This window comes from Zootoca vivipara, chromosome 8 (assembly GCF_963506605.1).
Source record: "Zootoca vivipara chromosome 8, rZooViv1.1, whole genome shotgun sequence".
NCBI lineage: Eukaryota > Metazoa > Chordata > Lepidosauria > Squamata > Lacertidae > Zootoca > Zootoca vivipara.
Window position 1 is genome coordinate 48,236,074 of NC_083283.1, and position 20,808 is coordinate 48,256,881.

The 20,808-nt window shown below is 39.9% G+C and overlaps 1 protein-coding gene across 1 annotated transcript in view; it reads left to right on the top strand.

Moving 5' to 3' along the window:
* The window catches only part of MTCL1 (microtubule crosslinking factor 1), a 91,972-nt gene extending 72,973 nt beyond the window's left edge, over positions 1-18,999 (top strand). Inside the window, exons 10-15 of the mRNA XM_035125651.2 lie at positions 884-1,051; positions 2,836-3,084; positions 5,288-5,578; positions 7,343-7,374; positions 7,919-9,470; positions 17,825-18,999. Coding sequence (XP_034981542.2) covers positions 884-1,051; positions 2,836-3,084; positions 5,288-5,578; positions 7,343-7,374; positions 7,919-9,470; positions 17,825-18,004 — 2,472 coding nt within the window. The 3' untranslated portion in view covers positions 18,005-18,999. The remainder of the gene's footprint in view (positions 1-883; positions 1,052-2,835; positions 3,085-5,287; positions 5,579-7,342; positions 7,375-7,918; positions 9,471-17,824) is intronic.
* The last annotated feature ends 1,809 nt before the right edge of the window (positions 19,000-20,808 follow it).

Below are 20,808 nucleotides of genomic sequence, written 5' to 3' on the forward strand. Positions count from 1 at the left end.
CTCCCCCACCCCTGCCCCAGACAACCTCAAATCAGCTACATCTTGCAGGTCCTGATAGTGGAGATCACAGTGTTGATTTTACACACACACACACACACACTGCACATATACGGATCACAGACACACATGCATCTCTCATTCACTTATACAGTGGTACCCTGGGTTAAGAACTTAATTCGTTCCAGAGGTCCATTCTTAACCTGAAACTGTTCTTAAACTGAAGCACCACTCTAGCTAATGGGGCCTCCTGCTGCCGCCGCGCAGCCGGAGCACAATTTCTGTTCTCATCCTGAAGCAAAGTTCTTAACCCGAGGTACTATGTCTGGGTTAGCAGGGTCTGTAACCTGAAGCGTCTGTAACCCGAGGTATCACTGTACACATACACTGTATATAAACATTTCTCTCCCCACGCACACATTCTCTCTATCCAAGTGTGTCTCTCCTTCTCACACTGACTTAATACAGTACAGCAGGGTAATTTCTCATTTTAGGTGCTGGATTCACAATCACTGGGTTAGGCATTCTAGAGAAGATGGGGAAAGGTTTTGAAAACATAGTAATAGGGGTACGGGTTCCCACTCTGGATGTACCAGGCACCAATACACTTTGGATGCAGCTGAGTTTGATATTATGGGCATATTTGACTTGGTATCTTAAAATTGTGGGCTGAATCATTTTGTTTTATTTTATAAACCAGGAAATCACACTATAGACAAGCCAGCCTTCTGAGACTTTTTTCCTTTTTCTTTGGAAGGATGCTAGCATTTGGGGTTTTTTTCATGACAAGAACGTAGAAAACTAACCCCTTATTTATCCCAAGATGTTTGAAAAGACGGTAATGGGTTTAATGTTTTGAAATTACAGATAGCTTTTGTTTCTGCAGGCACGAGAAAACCGCAGGCTTCTACATGCCCTAAAAATACTGTTGGATGACTTCCGATCTGAGCTCCGGGATGATGAACGAGAACGTCATGGCCTCCAGCAGCAGTATGCCACTGACAAAGCTACTTGGGAAGTGGAATGGACTAAACTGAAGTGTCAGCTGGAGCAGGTACAGTTCCCATTGGGGAAGGGGAGTAGCTCAGCAGCACACGATCTGCTCTGCATGCAGAAGGCCCCTAGGTCCAATATTTGGCATTTCCAGGTAGGGCAGGGAGTGGCCGTATTTTCAAATCCTGGAGACCTGCTGCCAATGGGTGTAGACCACAGAGTTAGATGGACCAGCTGTCTAACATAAATAAGGTAGCTTCAATTTTGCCTGAAACAATCAGGGCCGTCTTAAGTATATTTGGCGCCCTGGCGCCGTGGTGCGACGGATCCCTCCGGCGCCCCCCCCGCCCCGTTTCCCAGTGCGACAGGCGGGCAGACGCAGCGCACAGTGCGGCTGCTGGGGCACAGCTCTGTGGCGGGCGAGCGCAGCTCCGCGGAGAGCGGCCGGGCGCCCTGGTGCCCTGCGCCACCCAGCCTGGCCGTAAGGCTGGCCCTGGAAACAACAACTTTGAGTGAACCACCAGCTCTTATTATTGTTTAATCAAATTGTAGGATGGATTCAGGTGCACTTACTCAAATAACTAGTGCCTCATTCTCTAGGTGGTTTCCCTGATGTGATGCTGTTTGGAATACTGTTTGGACAGTATTAACATTTTGCTTTTATTTAATCTTATTAAGTCCTAGAATCTTATTAAGTCCTAGAAATTGTGGTTTTGTGTCTCCCTGTTGTAAGTAGTTTTGATTTTTTATTTAATGTAATAATTTTATGTTTGAGTAATTTATTAATTGTGCTTTATTGCATTTATTAAGTAAAGTATTGTAAATTAGAGCAGATGTTGTGGCAGGCTTATTCTAAGTCATGACAAATGTATTATTTGATGCTATTATTTTACATCAGTCATAGGTGGTGAGAGCAAAAATGACAAGAGCCCTAAAAAAAATTGTTTGGTAGCATTACCTAATTTCAGTGAGGATAAAAGTCAGAAAGCTACTGGATGTAATGAATGATAAATGAAGTGGGGTGGGTGTGTGAATAGCAATCTTGTAGCTTAGGTAGAAAAGTAGTTGTGTCTGCAACTGGTGACAGCCAGTGAATGGGGCTCTTCATTCTTTCCCTACACGAGTTCTTCACCATAGACACCAAGAATAGGGAGACTGTGTAAGATCTCCATCAAGCTATTCATGACACATGCCTAGAACAGGAGACAGAGATGACTGCTTCACAGCTTTGTTGCATAGATACAGACAGATCACGTATTTGAAACTGCTCCAGAGTCATGGTATTGGTTCAATTGGAAGATATTTTAGCTGAATGTAATCCTAATTATTGATAATGAACACGGAAACTCCCAGGATGTGTTTATAGCGTTGGGAAGATCTGCATACCATTCTGTGATTTCAATATGGCATCTTTGCAAGGAACAGGGCATTGGATACAGAAATAGGAGAACACCCCCACCCCCTTCACAGACTTACTCTGATTCATAATACTGTACAGCTATCCTCCAGCTCAGATAATAGCTTGAACTGCAAGAAAAGCTGTGGATTGTAATACTTGCCTTAGATTGAACAAATATGAGTTGCTGAGGTTTGAATTCAGAGCCAAAGAATTACAAATTTCGGTGACATGTCTAATTGGATTTTCAGCCTTAATCTAGCAATTAGGCAAGTATGGAGTCCTTGTATGACTATTATACTATAGTTGCCTCTTTTAGAGAAAAGCTGTGCTTCAGAATGTTAAGGCATGTATGTAGGAATCCCCCTGTCAACTGGGTAGCAAAGCCCAGCCTTTAAATCTGCCATCAAAAGAGATGTTGACACTAACAACCTTTGTTTCATTTATAGCTGGAAGGGAAGAGCGAAAAAGCACAGAGTGAGACTGGTCTTGAAGCAAAAGCAGCTTTCAAGAGAGAGAGGGAGGAGCACAAGAAGCTCCTGGCTGACAGTCACCGATTAGTTATGGACTTGCAGTGGCAGATCCAGCACAGTGAGAAGAACTGGAATAAAGAAAAGGTAGAGCTTCTGGAGCAGCTCAGCAAGGACCGGCAGGAGTGGGAGAGGCAAAAGAAGGAACTGCTGAGAAGGCTAGAGCAGGTAATTCAGATGTCAGGTCATGATGGAATGTGTCTGCACAACTATCTTGCAAAAATTAAAAAGAAACTATACAGCTTTCTTTATATAAAAAACAAAGAACTGCACAAACAGGATGAACACTCTTTGTTTCATTGTTTCTCATAACAGATAATTACAGAAGCCCAAGGGACCTAAGGAAGAATGCTTCCAAAACTAATTTTAGAAGCCTCACTAGTATATAGGAAATTAGTTAAAGGTTAAAGGCTATTTCCTGTCATTTCACTTCTCCCACAAAGGCAGAGTCACTCTGACCTTTATAATGCAAAGCTTTCTTGTTCTCAGACCACAAAATGATATTCCTTTTCCTTCTTAAAAAATTAAGATCTACACATTGTATCCTACTCATTTTTAATCCTGTGGTTTCCTCTCACAAGAATGATTTCCTAGTGTGTAGTTGTTGTGATGTGTGAGCCATAGCCCTCTAACCAATCACAAGGCTGTCTCTGAAAACTCTACATCTCATTGAAACTTAGTTATAGTCCAAATGAAATATCCTTCCTCAGGTTGATCTTTTGGATACTATTGAATCATATAAAAGCTGAATTCTACTGTCAGCTGTTATAACAGAAAACCTCACAAGACAGATACTCACCTTTTTAGTAACCGTATCAGCCTAGCTGTTTCATGACAGGCTACCAACTGGGGGGAAACCTGTACATTGTATCTCCTGGGCTTCAATAAAGCAAACTTCAGTTCACTGAGGAAGGGAAAATGACTATTTACAAACCAAACAATTTATAAACAGAACAAAGTTCTTGCATTTAAATTCATTTTCATAATGTTAATTCCTAGGCAGCAGCACTCCTCTTTAACCTAGGAAACTTTCAGAAAATTGTACATCTTTGGATCACTATAGCTTCTTAGCAGTTAGCCAGATGGTACTTTCTGTGGAAGCAATTAACTTATCTCTGGTATTTTGCATGGCACTCTGTGTGTTTGGAGACAACACAGCAACATATACGTAAAACAAGAAGGTAAATAATCTGAAGCATTTAAAAACAGAAAAAGAGGATTGCGGCATAATCAATATGTATTCACCATAATCACTGACCATTTTTCTTTCTGTTTACTTAAACCATAATGTAGGAAAGCAAAACATCCCCAGATTTATGAAGCATGAAATAGATCATTTGGGATAATTGTGGAAATAGAAGCATGCTGACCTACATTTCTCAAGGCTTCCAAATATTCTCTTTCAAGTTTATATTGCTACAGTGTTATCTCTTGAGACACAACATCAAGCCTAATTTTATACTGATGGCGACTGCACACTTTTCGGTTTTCATATTAATTATTTCACAGCTCATTTTTTTGCTGTTTAATTATGAAGAGGAACATTTTTGCTGTTCTAGTATATTTATGTACACACAGACAGTTCATTGCCAAATCCTTGAACATGTCCATATATTGGAGACTAGTGATGGACTTCAAATGCAATTCAGTATATGCCACCCCTGCAAGTCTTCCTGTGTCTGTGTTGACCACAGATTCACCCCATGCACACCAAACAGGGGAAGTTCACAGCTTCAAGTGCTGATAGCATGGTCTACAGGTGGAAAGATGCTAAAATCCCACTTAATGTTGTGCCTGTGTCCCCAACAGCTTTCTACTCTTCCCAGCATGAGCTAAATAATTATGCCTGACACCGATAATGCACACAGGCACTGCACTAGTTGTTGCACTGATCTGTGTTAGTCCAAATAAAATTATTAGGGTGAGAACAGATGGTACAGACAAGTTGGAACCTTTTCTGGTATTTCCTTCTCCTCTAGCTGGAGGATACTGCCATTTGAATGCAGCCTAACAGGGCAGCCCTGTGCATGTTTACATGAAAGCAAATCCCGTTTTGTCCTATTAAATGTATTTAGGATTGAAGCCTAAGGCATTGAACAAGAAGTTTCCATGTAAGTGTGCTCTTGCCATCAGAAACACAAACTAGGAACTGCCTTTTCCTGAAGCATCTGAGTTGAAACGATTTTATGGAAATGATCAATCTTTCTACCTTTTTTAATAAAAAAAATCAATACAATATTTAAGTCAGTATCGTCTATACCATATCTATATCTATATATCTATAGTGGTATAAGATGAAATAAGCAGACAACTACTGTGAAAGCTACTCTGTATTCAGTTGATGTTCATGTATGATTAATTTCTTTCTCAGCTTCAGAAAGTAAATCCGCAAAGAGGAGACAACATTCTTTGTGACTCAAAAGAAACTAGCCTTCATTCATTTTCAAATCAAGTGCCTCACCCAATGGGGTCAAGATCCTACTCTGATTCAGACACCATGCAATTTGAAGATCGATCACTGTCGAAATTGAAGGAAAGTGACAGGTGCACTGCCACAGAAAACCTCTTTCTGGAAACACTGTCCCTTGATTCTCCGGATGATTCTGATGAACAGCAGCCTCAGAAACTGGAGCGAGAAAGATTCTTAACTTGTGCAAATGAGGTGCGTCCATTGTTCTTTGTATTGTCAGCTCAGTTGTAATCCCATATCCCTGCTATTTTGTCAAAGAATGCTTTCCACTGCTGTTTATAATGGGCCTTCTGTGAATCAGGTCATACTGGGAGTTGACTCCATGATTTAGCCAGATGCACATTGGATCTTTCTTGCAGTGACTCTATTCAAACATTATGCTGCATATAGCCAGGGCCAACGCACCCATGAGGCAAGTTGAGGCAACTACCTCAGGAAGCAGGACCTACCGGGGCAGCAGATGCTGGTGTTGATCTTTCTCCCCACCCCCCTTATTTCTGATGTATATCTTCTCTCACCCGCTTCTTCCCTGGCACCATTTTGGGGTCCACCTCAGGTGCCAGAATGTCTTTGGCCAGCTTTACATATATTGTGATATAGATACCACAATCTCACATCCCTACCATAGATAAAGAGAAGTTTGGTGGGGGACTGTGTTCCCTGATCTAGGCTATTAAAATTAGAATTGGTTATGGAGCGCTTCCATTTTTTTGCCACTGTTTATCATTTGTGTCTTTTTAATAGGGCTCTAAACAGTTATCTTTTTAAATTGTAGAACAAGCTCTTTCCATAAAATAGATGTTTTTAAAAGCTGGGCATAAAAATTATGACTAAGGGAAGGTTGTTCTTACACCGCATGTTGTGTGGAATCGTTATGGCATTCCCCATATGATTAACGTAATGGTCTGCCTGTTGGGATATCACCATTGGGAGGTCCAGCCGGCAGCCCCCTCTTCTCCTCAGTCCCGGTGATTCCCATGGAACACGACTCAGGGTCTCAGCAACCTGAGCACGCAATCAGCAGAGATGCCCACGCAGTTTCAGCAGAGATGATAAGGCAGCAGAGAGGCATTTTAAAGCGGTTTATTTACAGCGTCTCTGAAGAGAGAGCCAAACGATGCTTTCTCTCTTCCATCAGTTCAAACAGTACAGTAAAGAAAAAGTACAAACGGAAATGCCTAGACATGTGACATACATCAGCAGCAACATGCCTAAGCCTTAAGGTGGAACTGAATCTCCTGACAAAACTCCCCCATTCTGTGAAACCTTAAGCTCAGTAGTTCCAAACTGTAGCTTTTGCATATAACTGTGCAACTGTTCTTTATTTACAACCTTGGACAACATATCAGCCGGAATTTCATTACCTGGCATGTAGGATATTTGGACTAGTCCTTTCTTTATGCATTCCCTTGCACGATGTAATTTTATCTGCAGATATTTGGTCCTTTGCTTGCAACTCTTGGATGGTATAATGAGTTTCAGTTGATACTAATTATCAATATCTAGTAAATTTATAATGAAATAATGTCAAAAAGTAGATTTTATCTGATCTCGGAACTGCAAGGTCACTGATATCAAAGAGAGTAGCACAGAAAAGCAGCTTCAGACATGCATATATAATATGAGATATGTACTAGTTGCCTTTATAATAATTAGAACTAAAAAAAAGTTGTGCTCTATTGAGAGATAATTAATCTGTGTGTCTGGTCTTAGCAATGTGAGGGTTATTTGTTTATACTAGTCAATTCAACTGGGAATACTTTACACAGATGCATATAAAGAAAAAAAATTCCTGCTTAATTATCCAATATTGGAAGCATGGGGGAGGTCAGATATGCTCTTCAAAGGGTTTTCAAGAATTTGATATATTGAATAAAGTTAATGCAAATACAGCCCACAGGCACCCAATATAGGCATATGTGCAAGGTCAAAATTAACAGTTATTTTTACTTACAGGAAGAAGAAATGCACAAGGGAAATCTTCAAAGGTGAGTAAAGTGGGGTGAAACATAGAACAAAATGAATTACATGAATTATATTAACACACTTACCCTAAATTGGTTTCAAGTTCTTAAAACTAGATACCAGAGGTTCAATTCTAGAAATTTACTGTGAAAAAAATCTCCCCACTATTCTGTAACATAATATTATGGAGAGGTATCACACATGTGACTTCCCATTAGTGATGACTTCTTATTTTTTGAATACCTTTGTTAATATATTGCATGCCATTTAGTTTCTTCCTCAGTTTGCCCATCAATAGCTGTGGTTAAGTGTAGGACAAAATAGCACAAAGATTCAAATATAAAGTGAAAACAAAGTAGATTGCATTTTGCTTAAAATAGTGATATTGGCAGGTGGTGATGCTTATGTGTAATGGTTACTTAAACTAGATGGTTAACTTCACTTTGTTAAAGTTGCTTTAAATAAGAATGTTTACACTATATGGTTACTACTACCCTAAATGATACAACAAATTCAATACAGGCTTCCTGACAATTTTGTTAATTTGATATGTGCTTCCTTCTTCAGGGCAATGTCTGTCTCCTCTATGTCAGAGTTCAAGCGTTTGATGGACATTTCTCCTTTTCTTCCCGAAAAGACTCTGCCTTCTTCCAGCAGCAAGGAGGAGATAACCCCTCCTCTGTCTCCTGATGATCTGAAATACATTGAGGAATTCAACAAAACCTTGGATTACAACACTACCAGAAAAAATGGTGGAGCTGTAGAAAGACCTGGAGATACTTGGGCAGAGAGGACAGAGATTGGGAAGGCAGTCAATAATTCAATTCCAGATCCATTCCAACCACCTTCATGGTACCTCACCACCAGTGTTACTATGACAACTAATACCATGACCAGCCCTGAGCACTGCCAGAAACAACCACTGAGGAGTCATGTTGTTGCAGAAAAAATGGGAGTTAAGGTCTTTCACAGTCCCCCAGTTGTTCGCAGGTTTGAAACCTCAGTGGTAGCTAGCAATGAAGGGAAAAGCCAGCCAGAACCAGACTTTTTGTTCCCTATGACCAAAGCTAAGGGAAATGGGGGCGAGACAAAAGGTGCTTCTTCAGAAGTGTTTGGGCGATGGTCTTCTGACCTCTCCAGACACCATAACGATTTCCTGGAAAGTGGTATTCATCCTATTGAACGTCCTATTTGCACTACTTTGGGTTTTGCGTCCTCCTTGCACAGCCTGGAGATGTCCAAAAACATGAGTGATGACATGAAAGAGGTAGCTTATTCTGTCAGAAATGCAATACGTTCAAATTCGACAGAGCTTCAGTTCAAAGACACAGCTTGTCAGACTAATGGGTTGAGAACTACGGGCACACAGACCACTCAAACTATCAGTGTGGGCTTACAGACAGAAACTTTGCGTAGTATCACAAGCAGTCCACACAGGTGTCTGACACCAAAGGGGGGTACTACACCTGTCTCATCACCATCAAGAAGCTTAAGGAGCAGGCAGGTGGCACCTGCTATTGAAAAGGTCCAGGCCAAATTTGAACGCACATGTTGTTCTCCCAAATATGGTTCCCCAAAATTACAGAAGAAAGCCTTTTCCAAATCAGATCAGCCAAATAACAGGACATTACCAAGCACACCTCAGAAAGGGTTCAGTGAATCTGCTTGGGCCAGATCAACCACCACAAGGGAGAGTCCAGTTCATACTACTATCAATGATGGCCTCTCCAGTTTATTCAATATCATTGACCATACCCCTGTGGTTCATGACACCCTCCAAAAATGTTCCAGGTCCAGCAGCCGATCAAGGTCAGCAGAACCCAGGTCAGAACTGGGTGCTATGCAAGACATCTGCACAAGTATCCGTGGTAGGTCACCCAGTCCCCTCCGTTTCACAGAGCTACAAAAGGATGAAGAAGCTGAAACGACAAGTATCAGGCAGGACTTATCAGCTCCTCCGGGATATACTCTTACAGAAAATGCTGCCAGAATTCTCAACAAGAAACTTATGGAGCATGCCTTAAAGGAGGAGAAAAGGCTAGCTTCATACAGCCCTCCCAGTCTTAGTAATGAGAACAGCACAGGAGAAATAAACAAAGTTGAACCAGGGTACATTGAGGTAATGAGTTTTATCCTTGTATAGTAAACCTTTTTAGATGATGAATGTTATATGTGAATGTTGATTAAAATATAAATGTGCAAACATTTTTAAGCAAAAGGAAATTGACTGTATAATGTATGCTTCTTTGAGACTGCATTTTGGAAGAACTTTAATGCAACACTTTTCTATGCTTCACACACATTTGGGGTGGGGGGTGGGGGGTGGCATTTGTATATAATAGAGATATAAGTAGCAATGGGTCTTTAAATGAATGCATCATGATGATGGATCAAGCCATGAGATGATCATATCGAGGGGTGTTTCATTGTAATATATTTGAAAGATAACACAGCAGTTTTCATACGCAGTATAATTTAAAATATTAATTAACTTGTATTTCATACAGTACCACCATGACAATTTTAAATGTATGTCAGTACAATCTTAAGCAAGTTTATTTATTAAAAGTAAGATCTGCTGAATGTGGTAGAATCATAGAGTTGGAAGAGACCACAAGGGCCATCCAGTGCAACCCCCTGCCAAGCAGGAAACACCATCAAAGAATTCCTGACAGATGGCTGTCAAGCCTCCGCTTAAAGACCTCCAAAGAAGGAGACTCCACCAAACTCCTTGGCACCAAATTCCACTGTCAAACAGCTCTTACTGTCAGGAAGTTCTTCCTAATGTTTAGGTGGAGTCTTCTTTCTTGTAGCTTGAATCCATTGCTCTGTGTCCGCTTCTCAGGAGCAGCAGAAAACAACCTTTCACCCTCTTCTATATGACATCCTTTTATATATTTGAACATGCCTACCATATCACCCCTTAACCTTCTCTTCTCCAGGCTAAACATACCCAGCTCCCTAAGCCGTTCCTCATAAGGCATTGTTTCCAGGCCTTTGACCATTTTGGTTGCCCTCTTCTGGACACGTTCCAGCTTGTCAGTATCCTTCTTGAACTGTGGTGCCCAGAACTGGACACAGTATTCCAGGTGAGGTCTGACCAGAGCGGAGAACATAGCAAGTTTGTTTTAGGAATTGGAGATTTCATATACACAAAAGGCACTCTTTGCCACACTCGAGTATCCATGCAATTGCTTCAAAACTAGCTAGTTTTGTGATCCAAAGCCTCCTGAGACAAATAGGTTTTCAGACCCTTTCTGAAAGTCTGGAAGGTGGTAGCACTCTGGAGGTCAGCTAGCAATGAATTCCAGACACAGCTTTGGGAGCTACTGACTACAACATTATCTGCTAGAACAAATTTGCCCACAAATTTACTTTTTGGATGGAGGAAACTTTCAGCAGGGCCTCTTTCTTTGGTCTTAGAAGATTTACGGAAGGATACACTGTCCATAATGCATCCCAGCAAATATCTGCCTACAGTACTACATATTTGAACCCCTAGGTTTTCTATAATCTTCATAAGTATCCTGCAACATTGTTGTACTGCTCTTTGAGTCCAGATGTTAATATTTTTCTGGATAGTTCACCTGTGCCATCATATCTGAAAACTATGTGAGGCTTGTGCCTTGGATTCCAGGTATTTGAAAGCAGAGTAGCACAATAGACATGTGATTTTCACCCAAGGTTGTACGGTTTTTCTCCTATGTGAAAATTATGTATAAAGATGATTAGGAAAGGTTTATTGCTGATCAAGTATGGTCTTATGGATAGAAGTTGGCGTGGGTCTAGGTTTAAATTCCAGCTCAGCAATGAATTCACTTAGGGGCATGCCACGGTAACTCTTGTTATTCTTGAATAAGTGCAGTATTTGCATTTGCATTCTAAATATTTTATATTCTTTTTTAAAAAAAAATATGTGCGAATATGCTATTTAAACGGATCTTCATTATAATGACCATTTGAAATTGGTTCACTGTGCCAGTTGTGGCGTTAAGACTGCAATCCTGTACCTACTTACTTGGGAATAAGCTCCAATGAACTCTAAGTAGGCATGTGTAGAATTGCTCTGCAATTTCCAAAAGTAGTTACTGAAGTTAACCTTGAATACAGTATACACATTTTATAATCTCTTAACATAAAGTAATAATTAAGAAGTGTTACATAAAGGCAAACATGTTCTGTGGGCAACTTTTATAACCAAATGTCACATACAGGGAAAAAGAAATACTGCCAGTTGTGTGGTGTGTTACTACTCTTGTTATATCATCTTTAAGCAGATCTTTTCACAATGGCAATTGCTTCAGTTGCTTGGGTGTTGTTTGAACTCACTTCCATAGTTCCACAAAAAGATACAAGTCTCACTGAGGGTGCTTCCAGACAGGTCTTAATATTGTAAATGTGTTGTAAACAATTTAAAGAAAAAAAACTTACTGGATTTTCCTCAAAAAGGGTGAATCCAAATTAATTTAGGGAGTGAGGATACAGGCTGGCATTTTTATGGCAGTGACATTGTGGGGACACGGCAAAAATGTTGTATGCAGGAAGAGAACCACTCTCACAGCAAATGCTTTTCTAGAAGCACCCTGAGTAATGCTCCACAAATATGTGGGATGGTGAACTTTGAAAGGCTCAAGTCCAAAGGATGGACATTTAAAATGTGATAACACGATGAAAAGTTTATGGAATAATCACTTAGAGCAAGTCAGTTTAGGAAGTTACTTGCTAATGGCTTCTATTCAGATTACCAAATGCATTTTTGCTCATTTGGTGGCTGGGCTGAACTTAAAATGGCATGCCATGTGAATAAAGCATCCTGTCAGTATTGTTCCTTTCTTGATTCTGGCAGTGGGAGTGCCTTACGTATCTATTCCAAATTAGCCAATCTGCTCATTCTGAAAGAATAATTTATTTCTGCTCTGCAGGAATAATGCATCACTGATTTTTGAATACCCATATGGAATGCCAGTTAGAAGCTTGTTGCTATTTCATTTGTGCTTCTTACAATTGTTTTCTTCAATTTTTCCATTTAGGATACTTTCTGTGATACTTGCTAAAATGCAGAATATTTGTGTGCATACACATGCATATGTGTATTATGTATACAAATGTTAAATACACACTGGTGATTTTTTTCATATATATGTGTGTGTGTGTATTTATATTGCTCTGTCCCAGGGCAATATGATAAGTTTTGTATCTTCAAAATGCAATTTTCAAAATGCCCTCTACATCCGCCCTGACCCTACCAAACGTCTATCTGATTAGTTAGTCATGGAATCTATATACATGAAACTCCTTCAGGTCACACAAAAAACAAAATGTCTGGTTTTTCCTTGAGCTGCCAAGAACTTTGCACACATCCACCATAGTTGTGTTATTCAAGAAGCTGGGAAAGAGAAGAGCTCCTGAAGAAAGTCCAGCAGGCTACATTATTTGGCAAGAGAGCTACTGTAGCTGCTGTGCTGTGTCATGCTTCATATTCTGTTCCTAATTATGTGGCCCTTACTGCATATTGCCCTCTCTGCTGACAACCGTTTCCAGCGCTAGAACAGATGGCATCAGAATGCTTTTTTTTTTTTTGCTTCTGCTTTTTCTCCCCTTCCTTAAAGGCAAAGACAAAACAGCAAATTCATATCCACTAGATGTGATTTGTCACCCAGTCTTTCCGATTCTTGCTATATGAACCCATTCCTTGCCTTTAAAAAAAATAATAGACAGAAGCTTTCTAATTTCAAAACTTATTCGGCCTTTGGAATACATTTGGTGGAACAAGTGGAATACATTCTTACCAATCAGATATAGCCTTTAATACCAAACCCTCATGTAAGACAATGATAAAAATTGGGGGTGTCTCCCATTTGCTTTCTCAGTGTGATGTTAGCAGTTTACTGCATCTTTCACATAGCCTCTCCAATTATGGCTGTGGCACAATAAATGTTAGCAGTGAAATATGGAGAGCTCTTCAATGCTGACTACATTTCTCTGGTTTAAATATTCTTTCCAACCTACTTCCTCTCTTTTTTCCCTCTGTCTGTCTATGTCCAGAACCAAACTGTCTTACTAACTGCCCCCTGGGGACCCTAACCCTGCCTGCCTCACTGCTGTAAGTCCTTTCTACCTTTGTTTCCAAAATTCTTTACTTAAAACAACAACAACTTTTGCTTGGTGTAGAAGTGTAAACCGGGGGAACAGCAGCATTCCCTGTAACTGGCATGAGCTGACAGTGGATTCCAAATAGAGAATGAAGCTTTTGATTCATATAGCTATGTCTTCTAAAACATTTCCCACCAAAATATTATCCATTAGTCACTGTCATGAACACTTTCAAACCAGCATGTTTCCTCTTAAACCAGGTCCATTCCATGGAACTAAGTTGAACCAAATTAGTTTTAACGCAGCTTTGCTAGCTATAGGGTTCTGCCCACAATGGCCACAGTGCAGTTTTGAAGGTATTTTTACTTGTTGTTCTGACGTTCCCCATCATTTATTGCACCTGTTAATATAATTCTTCAGTTTCTAGATAAATAGGGCAGAGCCAGCTAGGGTCATGCTTTAGATCAGGCATAGGCAACCTTGGCTCTCCAGATGTTTTGGAACTACAACTCCCATGATCCCTGACCACTGGTCCTGTTAGCTAGGGATCATGGGAGTTGTAGTTCCAAAACATCTGGAGAGCCAAGGTTGCCTATGCCTGCTTTAGATGCAGCAACATGCTTCATTGCTTGTGCTGTGGCAACTGAAGACCAATCCACAGGACAAGGTCAGTAAAAGCCCCACAGAAGGCTGGGAGTAAAATGGAAAGAATCTCTACATACCTAGTTTCGAGACTAATGGTGCATTCAGACGTTCATAAATGTGGAATTTGCCATTGCAGCATGATAGCCTTGTCATTGCAAAGGTTTTCATTGCATGGTGAGTCATTCCTTTTCTCTCAGATGGAAAGGAAATGGGAAGAAAGCTTGGCAAGGTGAAATGGTTGCCTCACTGAACGAGTCTGTCCTACAGATGTATTTGAACATACATAGTTTGAGAGGCAGGGCTCCTGGCGGTGCACATTCATTACATGTTCAAGACATGCAAACTCTTCCGCAGGCACAAGCACATGAAAAACCATTCTCTGTGTTTGCAGCAAAAGTTGGTTGTGCACAGTACTGATTGGCTAGAAGGGATGATGGCATGAGTTTTTCCCCTCACAGCTTTTCATCTGTTTTAAAATGGGTCCTGCTTTTAAAAAAGAAAAAAGAGGCACAAATTGAGTATCAGCACAATCCTATGCATTTTTATATCTCACTTGAGTTCATCATCTCATTAACTTCAGTGGGAGTTTTACCCTAGTAAAGACATTTAGCATTGGGACCTAAATAAGCATGCAACACTTCAAAATAATAAAGCATATAGGAAGAGCAAGATAGATTACTGGGTCAGTTCAAGCCACTTGTTATTATGCCTGCCAAATGCATAGCAACTGTGGGAGAAAGGTGGGCTTCCCCTGTGGCATGAAATGTGTTGTGAAAGAAGTAAAAGGAAATGGGACAAATGCTGAAATGTTGTTGCTTGCGTAAATTACATTGCTTTGACCAAGCAACAACAAAAAGCCTGGTTAGTTCAGATTAGCTTTGCACAGCAACAAACAACTAGAGAGGGGCCAAGCAGTTGTGATCTCCACTCTGAGAGTCTGCCCATTTGCTTGTTCACACTGAGGCATATTTGTGTTTAGGATTATGTGTGAACCAGGCCAGTGCTGTCCATTACTAGTAAACTGGTTGCACTGAAGCATCTCATTTATCCTGTCTCATATTATAGACACTCTAAGCAGCAGGCTTAAACATAACCATGTATGGCAAAACAAAACCTGCCAGCCCTTTATGCACTGAAAGCAGCTATAAATGGTGTGTACTACATACTGGAGTGCAGAAATAAATGTGGGCCTAATTCTGCCTATCTCTTAAAGCTGTGATAGAAAGTTGTCTGAAATAGGAGTAACATCATTGAAATAAATTAATAAATGTGGCCATGTATTTAGCAAGAATATGTTAGGGTAACCAACTGAGCTGCGCATATAATTACATCTACAAAAATATAGTCTCGGGCCATCTTTTCTTACAGTAGACGCTGGGCTGGGCATGATTTTAGTATACCATATTTTAACAAGATGGAGACTTATAATTTCTTTCCAATGGGCATGAGTGTATTCTTCACCTTATTATTGGATGTTTCATGATAGCTTTACAGTACAAAAGCTCTATTCCTGATTTATAATGCTAAGAATTCTCAATTTAATGGGATCTTGAAGGGTAGCATTTTGTCTCTAGCGCTGTAGCTAAAGAAATTCGGCACTTGCTAGAGGCCTGATACATATAGAATATGTATCCATTGTACGCCATCTCTTTATTCAGTTTCCAGGCACTCTCCCCCATAAAGTGCTGTGGTCCTTTTCTCTCCATAGGGAAAGGGCTTTTTCAAGGGTAGCTTGAAGACAATAACACGAGTGCCACCTCTCTTCATTCCATGAATTTGCGTTTTGTGCATCCTGTTTCAGTCTGTTTCTGTCTCTTCTGCCCTTGCTTCTCTGAAGCAACCATCCTGTGCACAATTACCTGAGAATAAGTCCCCCTGAATTCTGCGGGACTTACTTCTGAGTTACATGGTTAGGGATTGTGGAGCAAAATACTTAACTGTCAATGTCTGCTTTATATCATGTAACCAAGCTCAGCATCCTCCTGTCTTTTGCTGCCTTTGTTCCATTTTTATAGCATGGTGTGCTAAATCTCTCACTCCATTTAACATGTGTCTTTGGCTCTTATTCAGTAACTTATTCCATAACTCTTACTATGTGGTATATAACTTCCAGCTTTGTATACTGCCAGGGCACATTTTGATTTGGATTTTTGTATAGCTTGCATATCACTCTCTCACCTGTTTAGTGATTTACACCCTCATTGTGGACCTTTTTCTTCTATGTGTTGATACCGTAATCTTAGAACTTTTTGCTTTTAGATTCTTAAAGGTACACAGTGGAAACCTGATTATGTGCTTTGGCAAGTTTACACCTCTGTACAAATTGTACGCAAAATTCTCCATTCTATAGGAAAGTCTGTAATTACTAGCTGTCATCATCAGTCCTAAAATATAAATAAACTCTCAGTGTGAAACATCACAGTTAAAGGCTGTGTACTCCAAATGCAATCAGGCCTTGCATTGTTTACTTTACCAGTCTTTAACTTTTCTCCTTCAGTAGTCCTGGGTTGCAGATTGATTTGGGCTGTTGCCAAGGCTGACAAGGCCTTGAAGCAACCTGAAGTAGTACCTCATGTGACTGATTTCTAAAAGTGGCACTCTTTCCTTCCACTTGTATTGATCGATCTCTTTGTACAATTACAAAAGGAGGAGGGGGTGCTCCAGTTAAGAACTGCGAAGCCAGAGGTTGGGGGATGATTTTCATTTTTTTACTTCAAGTAAATAGATATCAATGACTGGTGTTAGCTGGAGCTGCTTGTCTGTTTTACTACTTTCAGTTGGGTTATAAAGGTCAGTTTAGGTCAGTTTTAAGTCAGTAATATTGCTTAGCAATTGCCTACCATTGCTCTTTGGTCCAAATTATTTTTAAATCCAAGTACACTGAGAGGACATCATGCTTTCTATTCTGAGTGTTCTTCAGTTGATAATTATATCATAATTTTATAGAGAATGTTACCTGAACAAACCTGACCAATTGTCCTCTCACAAGCAAATGCAACATCCAGCATCATTGAAAACATATTAAAGATATTTGGGGGCACTTCACACGATGGAACTGCCTCACATCAAGTATTTTAGTTATGCCTACAGCCAGTGTTTATAATTATGAACATATTTAAACAGTATACTACTCCTGAATGTGAACATTTTGAGCCAGACTGCATGTGACAGCAAGAGAATTTTGTGTAGAATGAGGTCCAAATCTCTCCAACTCATTGGAAAGGTGCAGTTTGAATAGCAGCATGAGTAGACAAGACGAAGCGTTAGAATTCTCCCCTATTCAACCAGTCTTCTTCCTGGGTGCACTTTGTTGTTGTTAAGTAACCTCTGAGGTGACTCCAAGACCAGAAGTAAACCTCACTGGGATAAAAAACTGGTATTAAAAATGGGGTGGGTTGGAAATTCCCCTCTCCCTCCCCCCCCCCCCAGGAGACTGGCAGGATTCTGTTTGGGCCTCCTCTAGTTGCCATCTCCGTTATTTTCTTCCAAAATCCTAGTAAGTGAATGTTGGTCAGAGACATCAGTTCACTTAAACTGCTTGCCTCATCCTTTCATATTTTGCTTCATTGGTTACAGGCAAAAGTCAAGAATTTAAGAGCTGTCTACAAAAATGTGTTTTTTGCTGCTTTGGTTTCCTTGCCAAATTACATATGCTTAGATTTTGGATTTAGCTTTCTTTCATTGTGTGATATATAAATTGGTAATTTTCTTCCTCTCCATTTTTTCACAAAAAAGGAACTACCGTGTTCCGCACTTGCTCCATCCTTAGAATCCTGCTTCTCCCGACCAGAGAGACCAGCGAATCGACGCCCACCTTCCCGATGGGCCTCACATTCCCCTACTGCCTCACTATCTCAGTTAACTGGGGAGGAATATGGAAGCATGGAACTGCCGTTGGAGAACCCAAACCAGTGATGCAAGCCTGCATGAATTATCACAGAATAATTCACTGTCTTTTGCATAGTAGCACCATTGCCATGGCCAGTCTCTGTCAGTGAGGAGAGCTCAAGTTGCAGAGGTTCAAGAATGTTCTAGAATGCAGCTGCTTTGCGTACCTGAGAAACAGATGTCTCTAGAATAAAACAGTTAACGTGCCTGTAATAACTTATTTTTTTCATAGCTCAGAAAACTATTTTTGCCTCCATCTTTTCTACACACAATATATTATCTAAAAGGATCTAAAAGATATGCAGATAAAGGTTTTAAATAAAACATGAATTATGTTTCATGGGAAACTGAATGTGTTCTCTCTTTCCCTCTCTCTGACTACTGACTGCCTTCTGTTATATTTGCACCGTTAAGGTTTGGGTTTTGTTCTTTAAAAAAAAAGAATTTTAAGTTAATTATATTGGTTACCAGTTTGAAAAAGAAAATTCATAGAGGTGCTTTAGCATGTCTGAAGCGGTAACTTTTAAGTAGTGAAAAAGCCATTGAACTAGTTGACTAGAGTTGTCTTAAATAAACTAGAGGGGACTGCAGGGAATATGGAATGAAATGTTTAGAAAAGGGCGGGGGGAGCCTCAGACAGTCTTAATGAAGTGAGCTGTACGATACATACACAGACAAAAGATTTGCATGTCATTAGGTCCCTAGCACTTTAGTGCATGTACACACTGCTACTGTACTCCACTGTCACATCCATGTCTCAATTTCTTTCCCTGTTATATTGTTGTGAATTTATCTGTACTGTACTTTTAATGTTGGTATTCTTGCATTGATTGTACAAAAAAAATGATTTCTAAATAATTGTTCAAACAGTTCAACTGGCTATGTACAGTGTTTATTGAAAACTTCCCTTGTTTGAGGGAAAGCACTGAGAACTCTGGGCATACTAAATTGTAACTGGCCTTGTTTTAAGAGTCTGTTTGAGACCATGTGGTGTGGAAATAAATTCCTCAGTATTTACAAAATGCTGGAGTTTGTTTGAAGCTTGATATTCCTAAACCTGTTTCCCATCTATTACATGAATGCTAGCAAACATCCTTAACAAGATAGAAGAATTTGAATATGAACAAATGGACATGTATACACACACACACACACACACACACACACACAAAAGCTGAACTTGTAGAGTATGATGAACTATGTTGGGAGTGTTCTTTGCTGTTTGCAAAAGAAAGAAAGAAATCTAGTTCACTAGGGTGGCAGTTTCTTTTTTTATGTTTCCTTTGATATTTGGTGTTTGATCATGAGCATATGCTGATACCATCTATCAAAACAGATAAAATTTAAAAGCCAGACTTAAAAGCCAGATTTAACACATTCTTGTATCGTACCAGGTAAGAATTGGCAGACGTTTGCTTTTCTTACAAGTATATTTGCTCTGAAAGCATTTATGGGCAGTTAGGGCAACGCAAGGATGACTAGTGCTGTGTGATCTTGAGCCATTTTTCAACTGTGCCTCCTATTGCATTCCCAGAGGCCACATCAGAACTTCTGAGCACTTAAAAGGGGCCTCCTGGGCACCTGCCCTTCAGTGCCTCTTGGCACCCTAGTCAAGTATTCCACATATTTTAATTGTCAGGGACAGTGTGGCTGCAACATAAAGAGGAAGATGATAGGAGCTGAAAGAGAAAGGGAAAATGTGGTGTATAGAAGCATAGGCACACATATAATTCTTTAATTGTGATACCAACATTTCTTTTAATTTTTTAAGCTCAAGGGATAATGTTGTACATTATGTTCCCAATCAGCAATACAGTAGTATCTCAATGTGTACTGGAAAACTTTGTTAATCTTACAGCCAGAAATGTCTCCAATGGTTTGATAAGTGAGAAAGGATCGATTCCATTAGATATTTCCAGTCTTTTCAAACTCAAATCGCAAAAGAAATGGGTTGATTCAGCTGATGAATTTCAGTAGTAATTTGATCATTCTGCCTCAGATGAGTATTATTAAATAAGCACCTTGTATAGTGCAGTCCTTTTGATAGATATTGTTATCTGCTGGAGGTTTTGATACAATTGAGGAGTATACATTTTGTTAAATAAATAAATAGGCAATCAGATTAAAGAGAAAGAACTAGTTGCAGTGGTGTAATCACTCCTCCCCAATTAACTCCAGTGCATTGGCCAGGAGATGTAATTTCATTTCTTTGTTTCCTCAGGTTAAAAAAAGATGAAGCTGATACCCCAGAAACATAGGCTCTCTTTTCCTATATAGAAAGATACAAATGGGAAAACCGATTATAAGGAGTGCAGCCTAGGGCTTTTTTGAATATTCATAATCACTCTTCCTTAAGAGAGAAAAAGAGAGAAAGAGTCACACATAACTAGGCACACATAACTAGTTAATGACTCCCAGAAGCGATGTTTGCTCTCTGAAATCAGTGCACACAGCCAAGCCATCGGATTAGTCCTTAGCCATCCTGAAATAGTAAGGTGTGTCAGGATAAGCAGCTTGCCATGGTTTGTCAAGTAAACTGCTTACATAACTGCAGGAATGACTGATACAAGAGGCCGGCTGAACCCAAGGAGCCAGAAAAGAAAAGAAGAGAAGAGAAGAGAAGAGAGGGAAATAAGGAAAGCGCTTCAAAAGATCTGAAACCCACATTAATGTAACATTATGTTCCCTGCGGTCAAATCCTTGAGCACAACAGTATCAAATATGTCGCCCAAGCTCTTTAAAAGCATGTGGGCTTTCACGTTTTAATTGTGACAGCGTTATTTTTCTGTTTTAACAAATATATTTTCTTTGTTAATATGATTTATATGTTC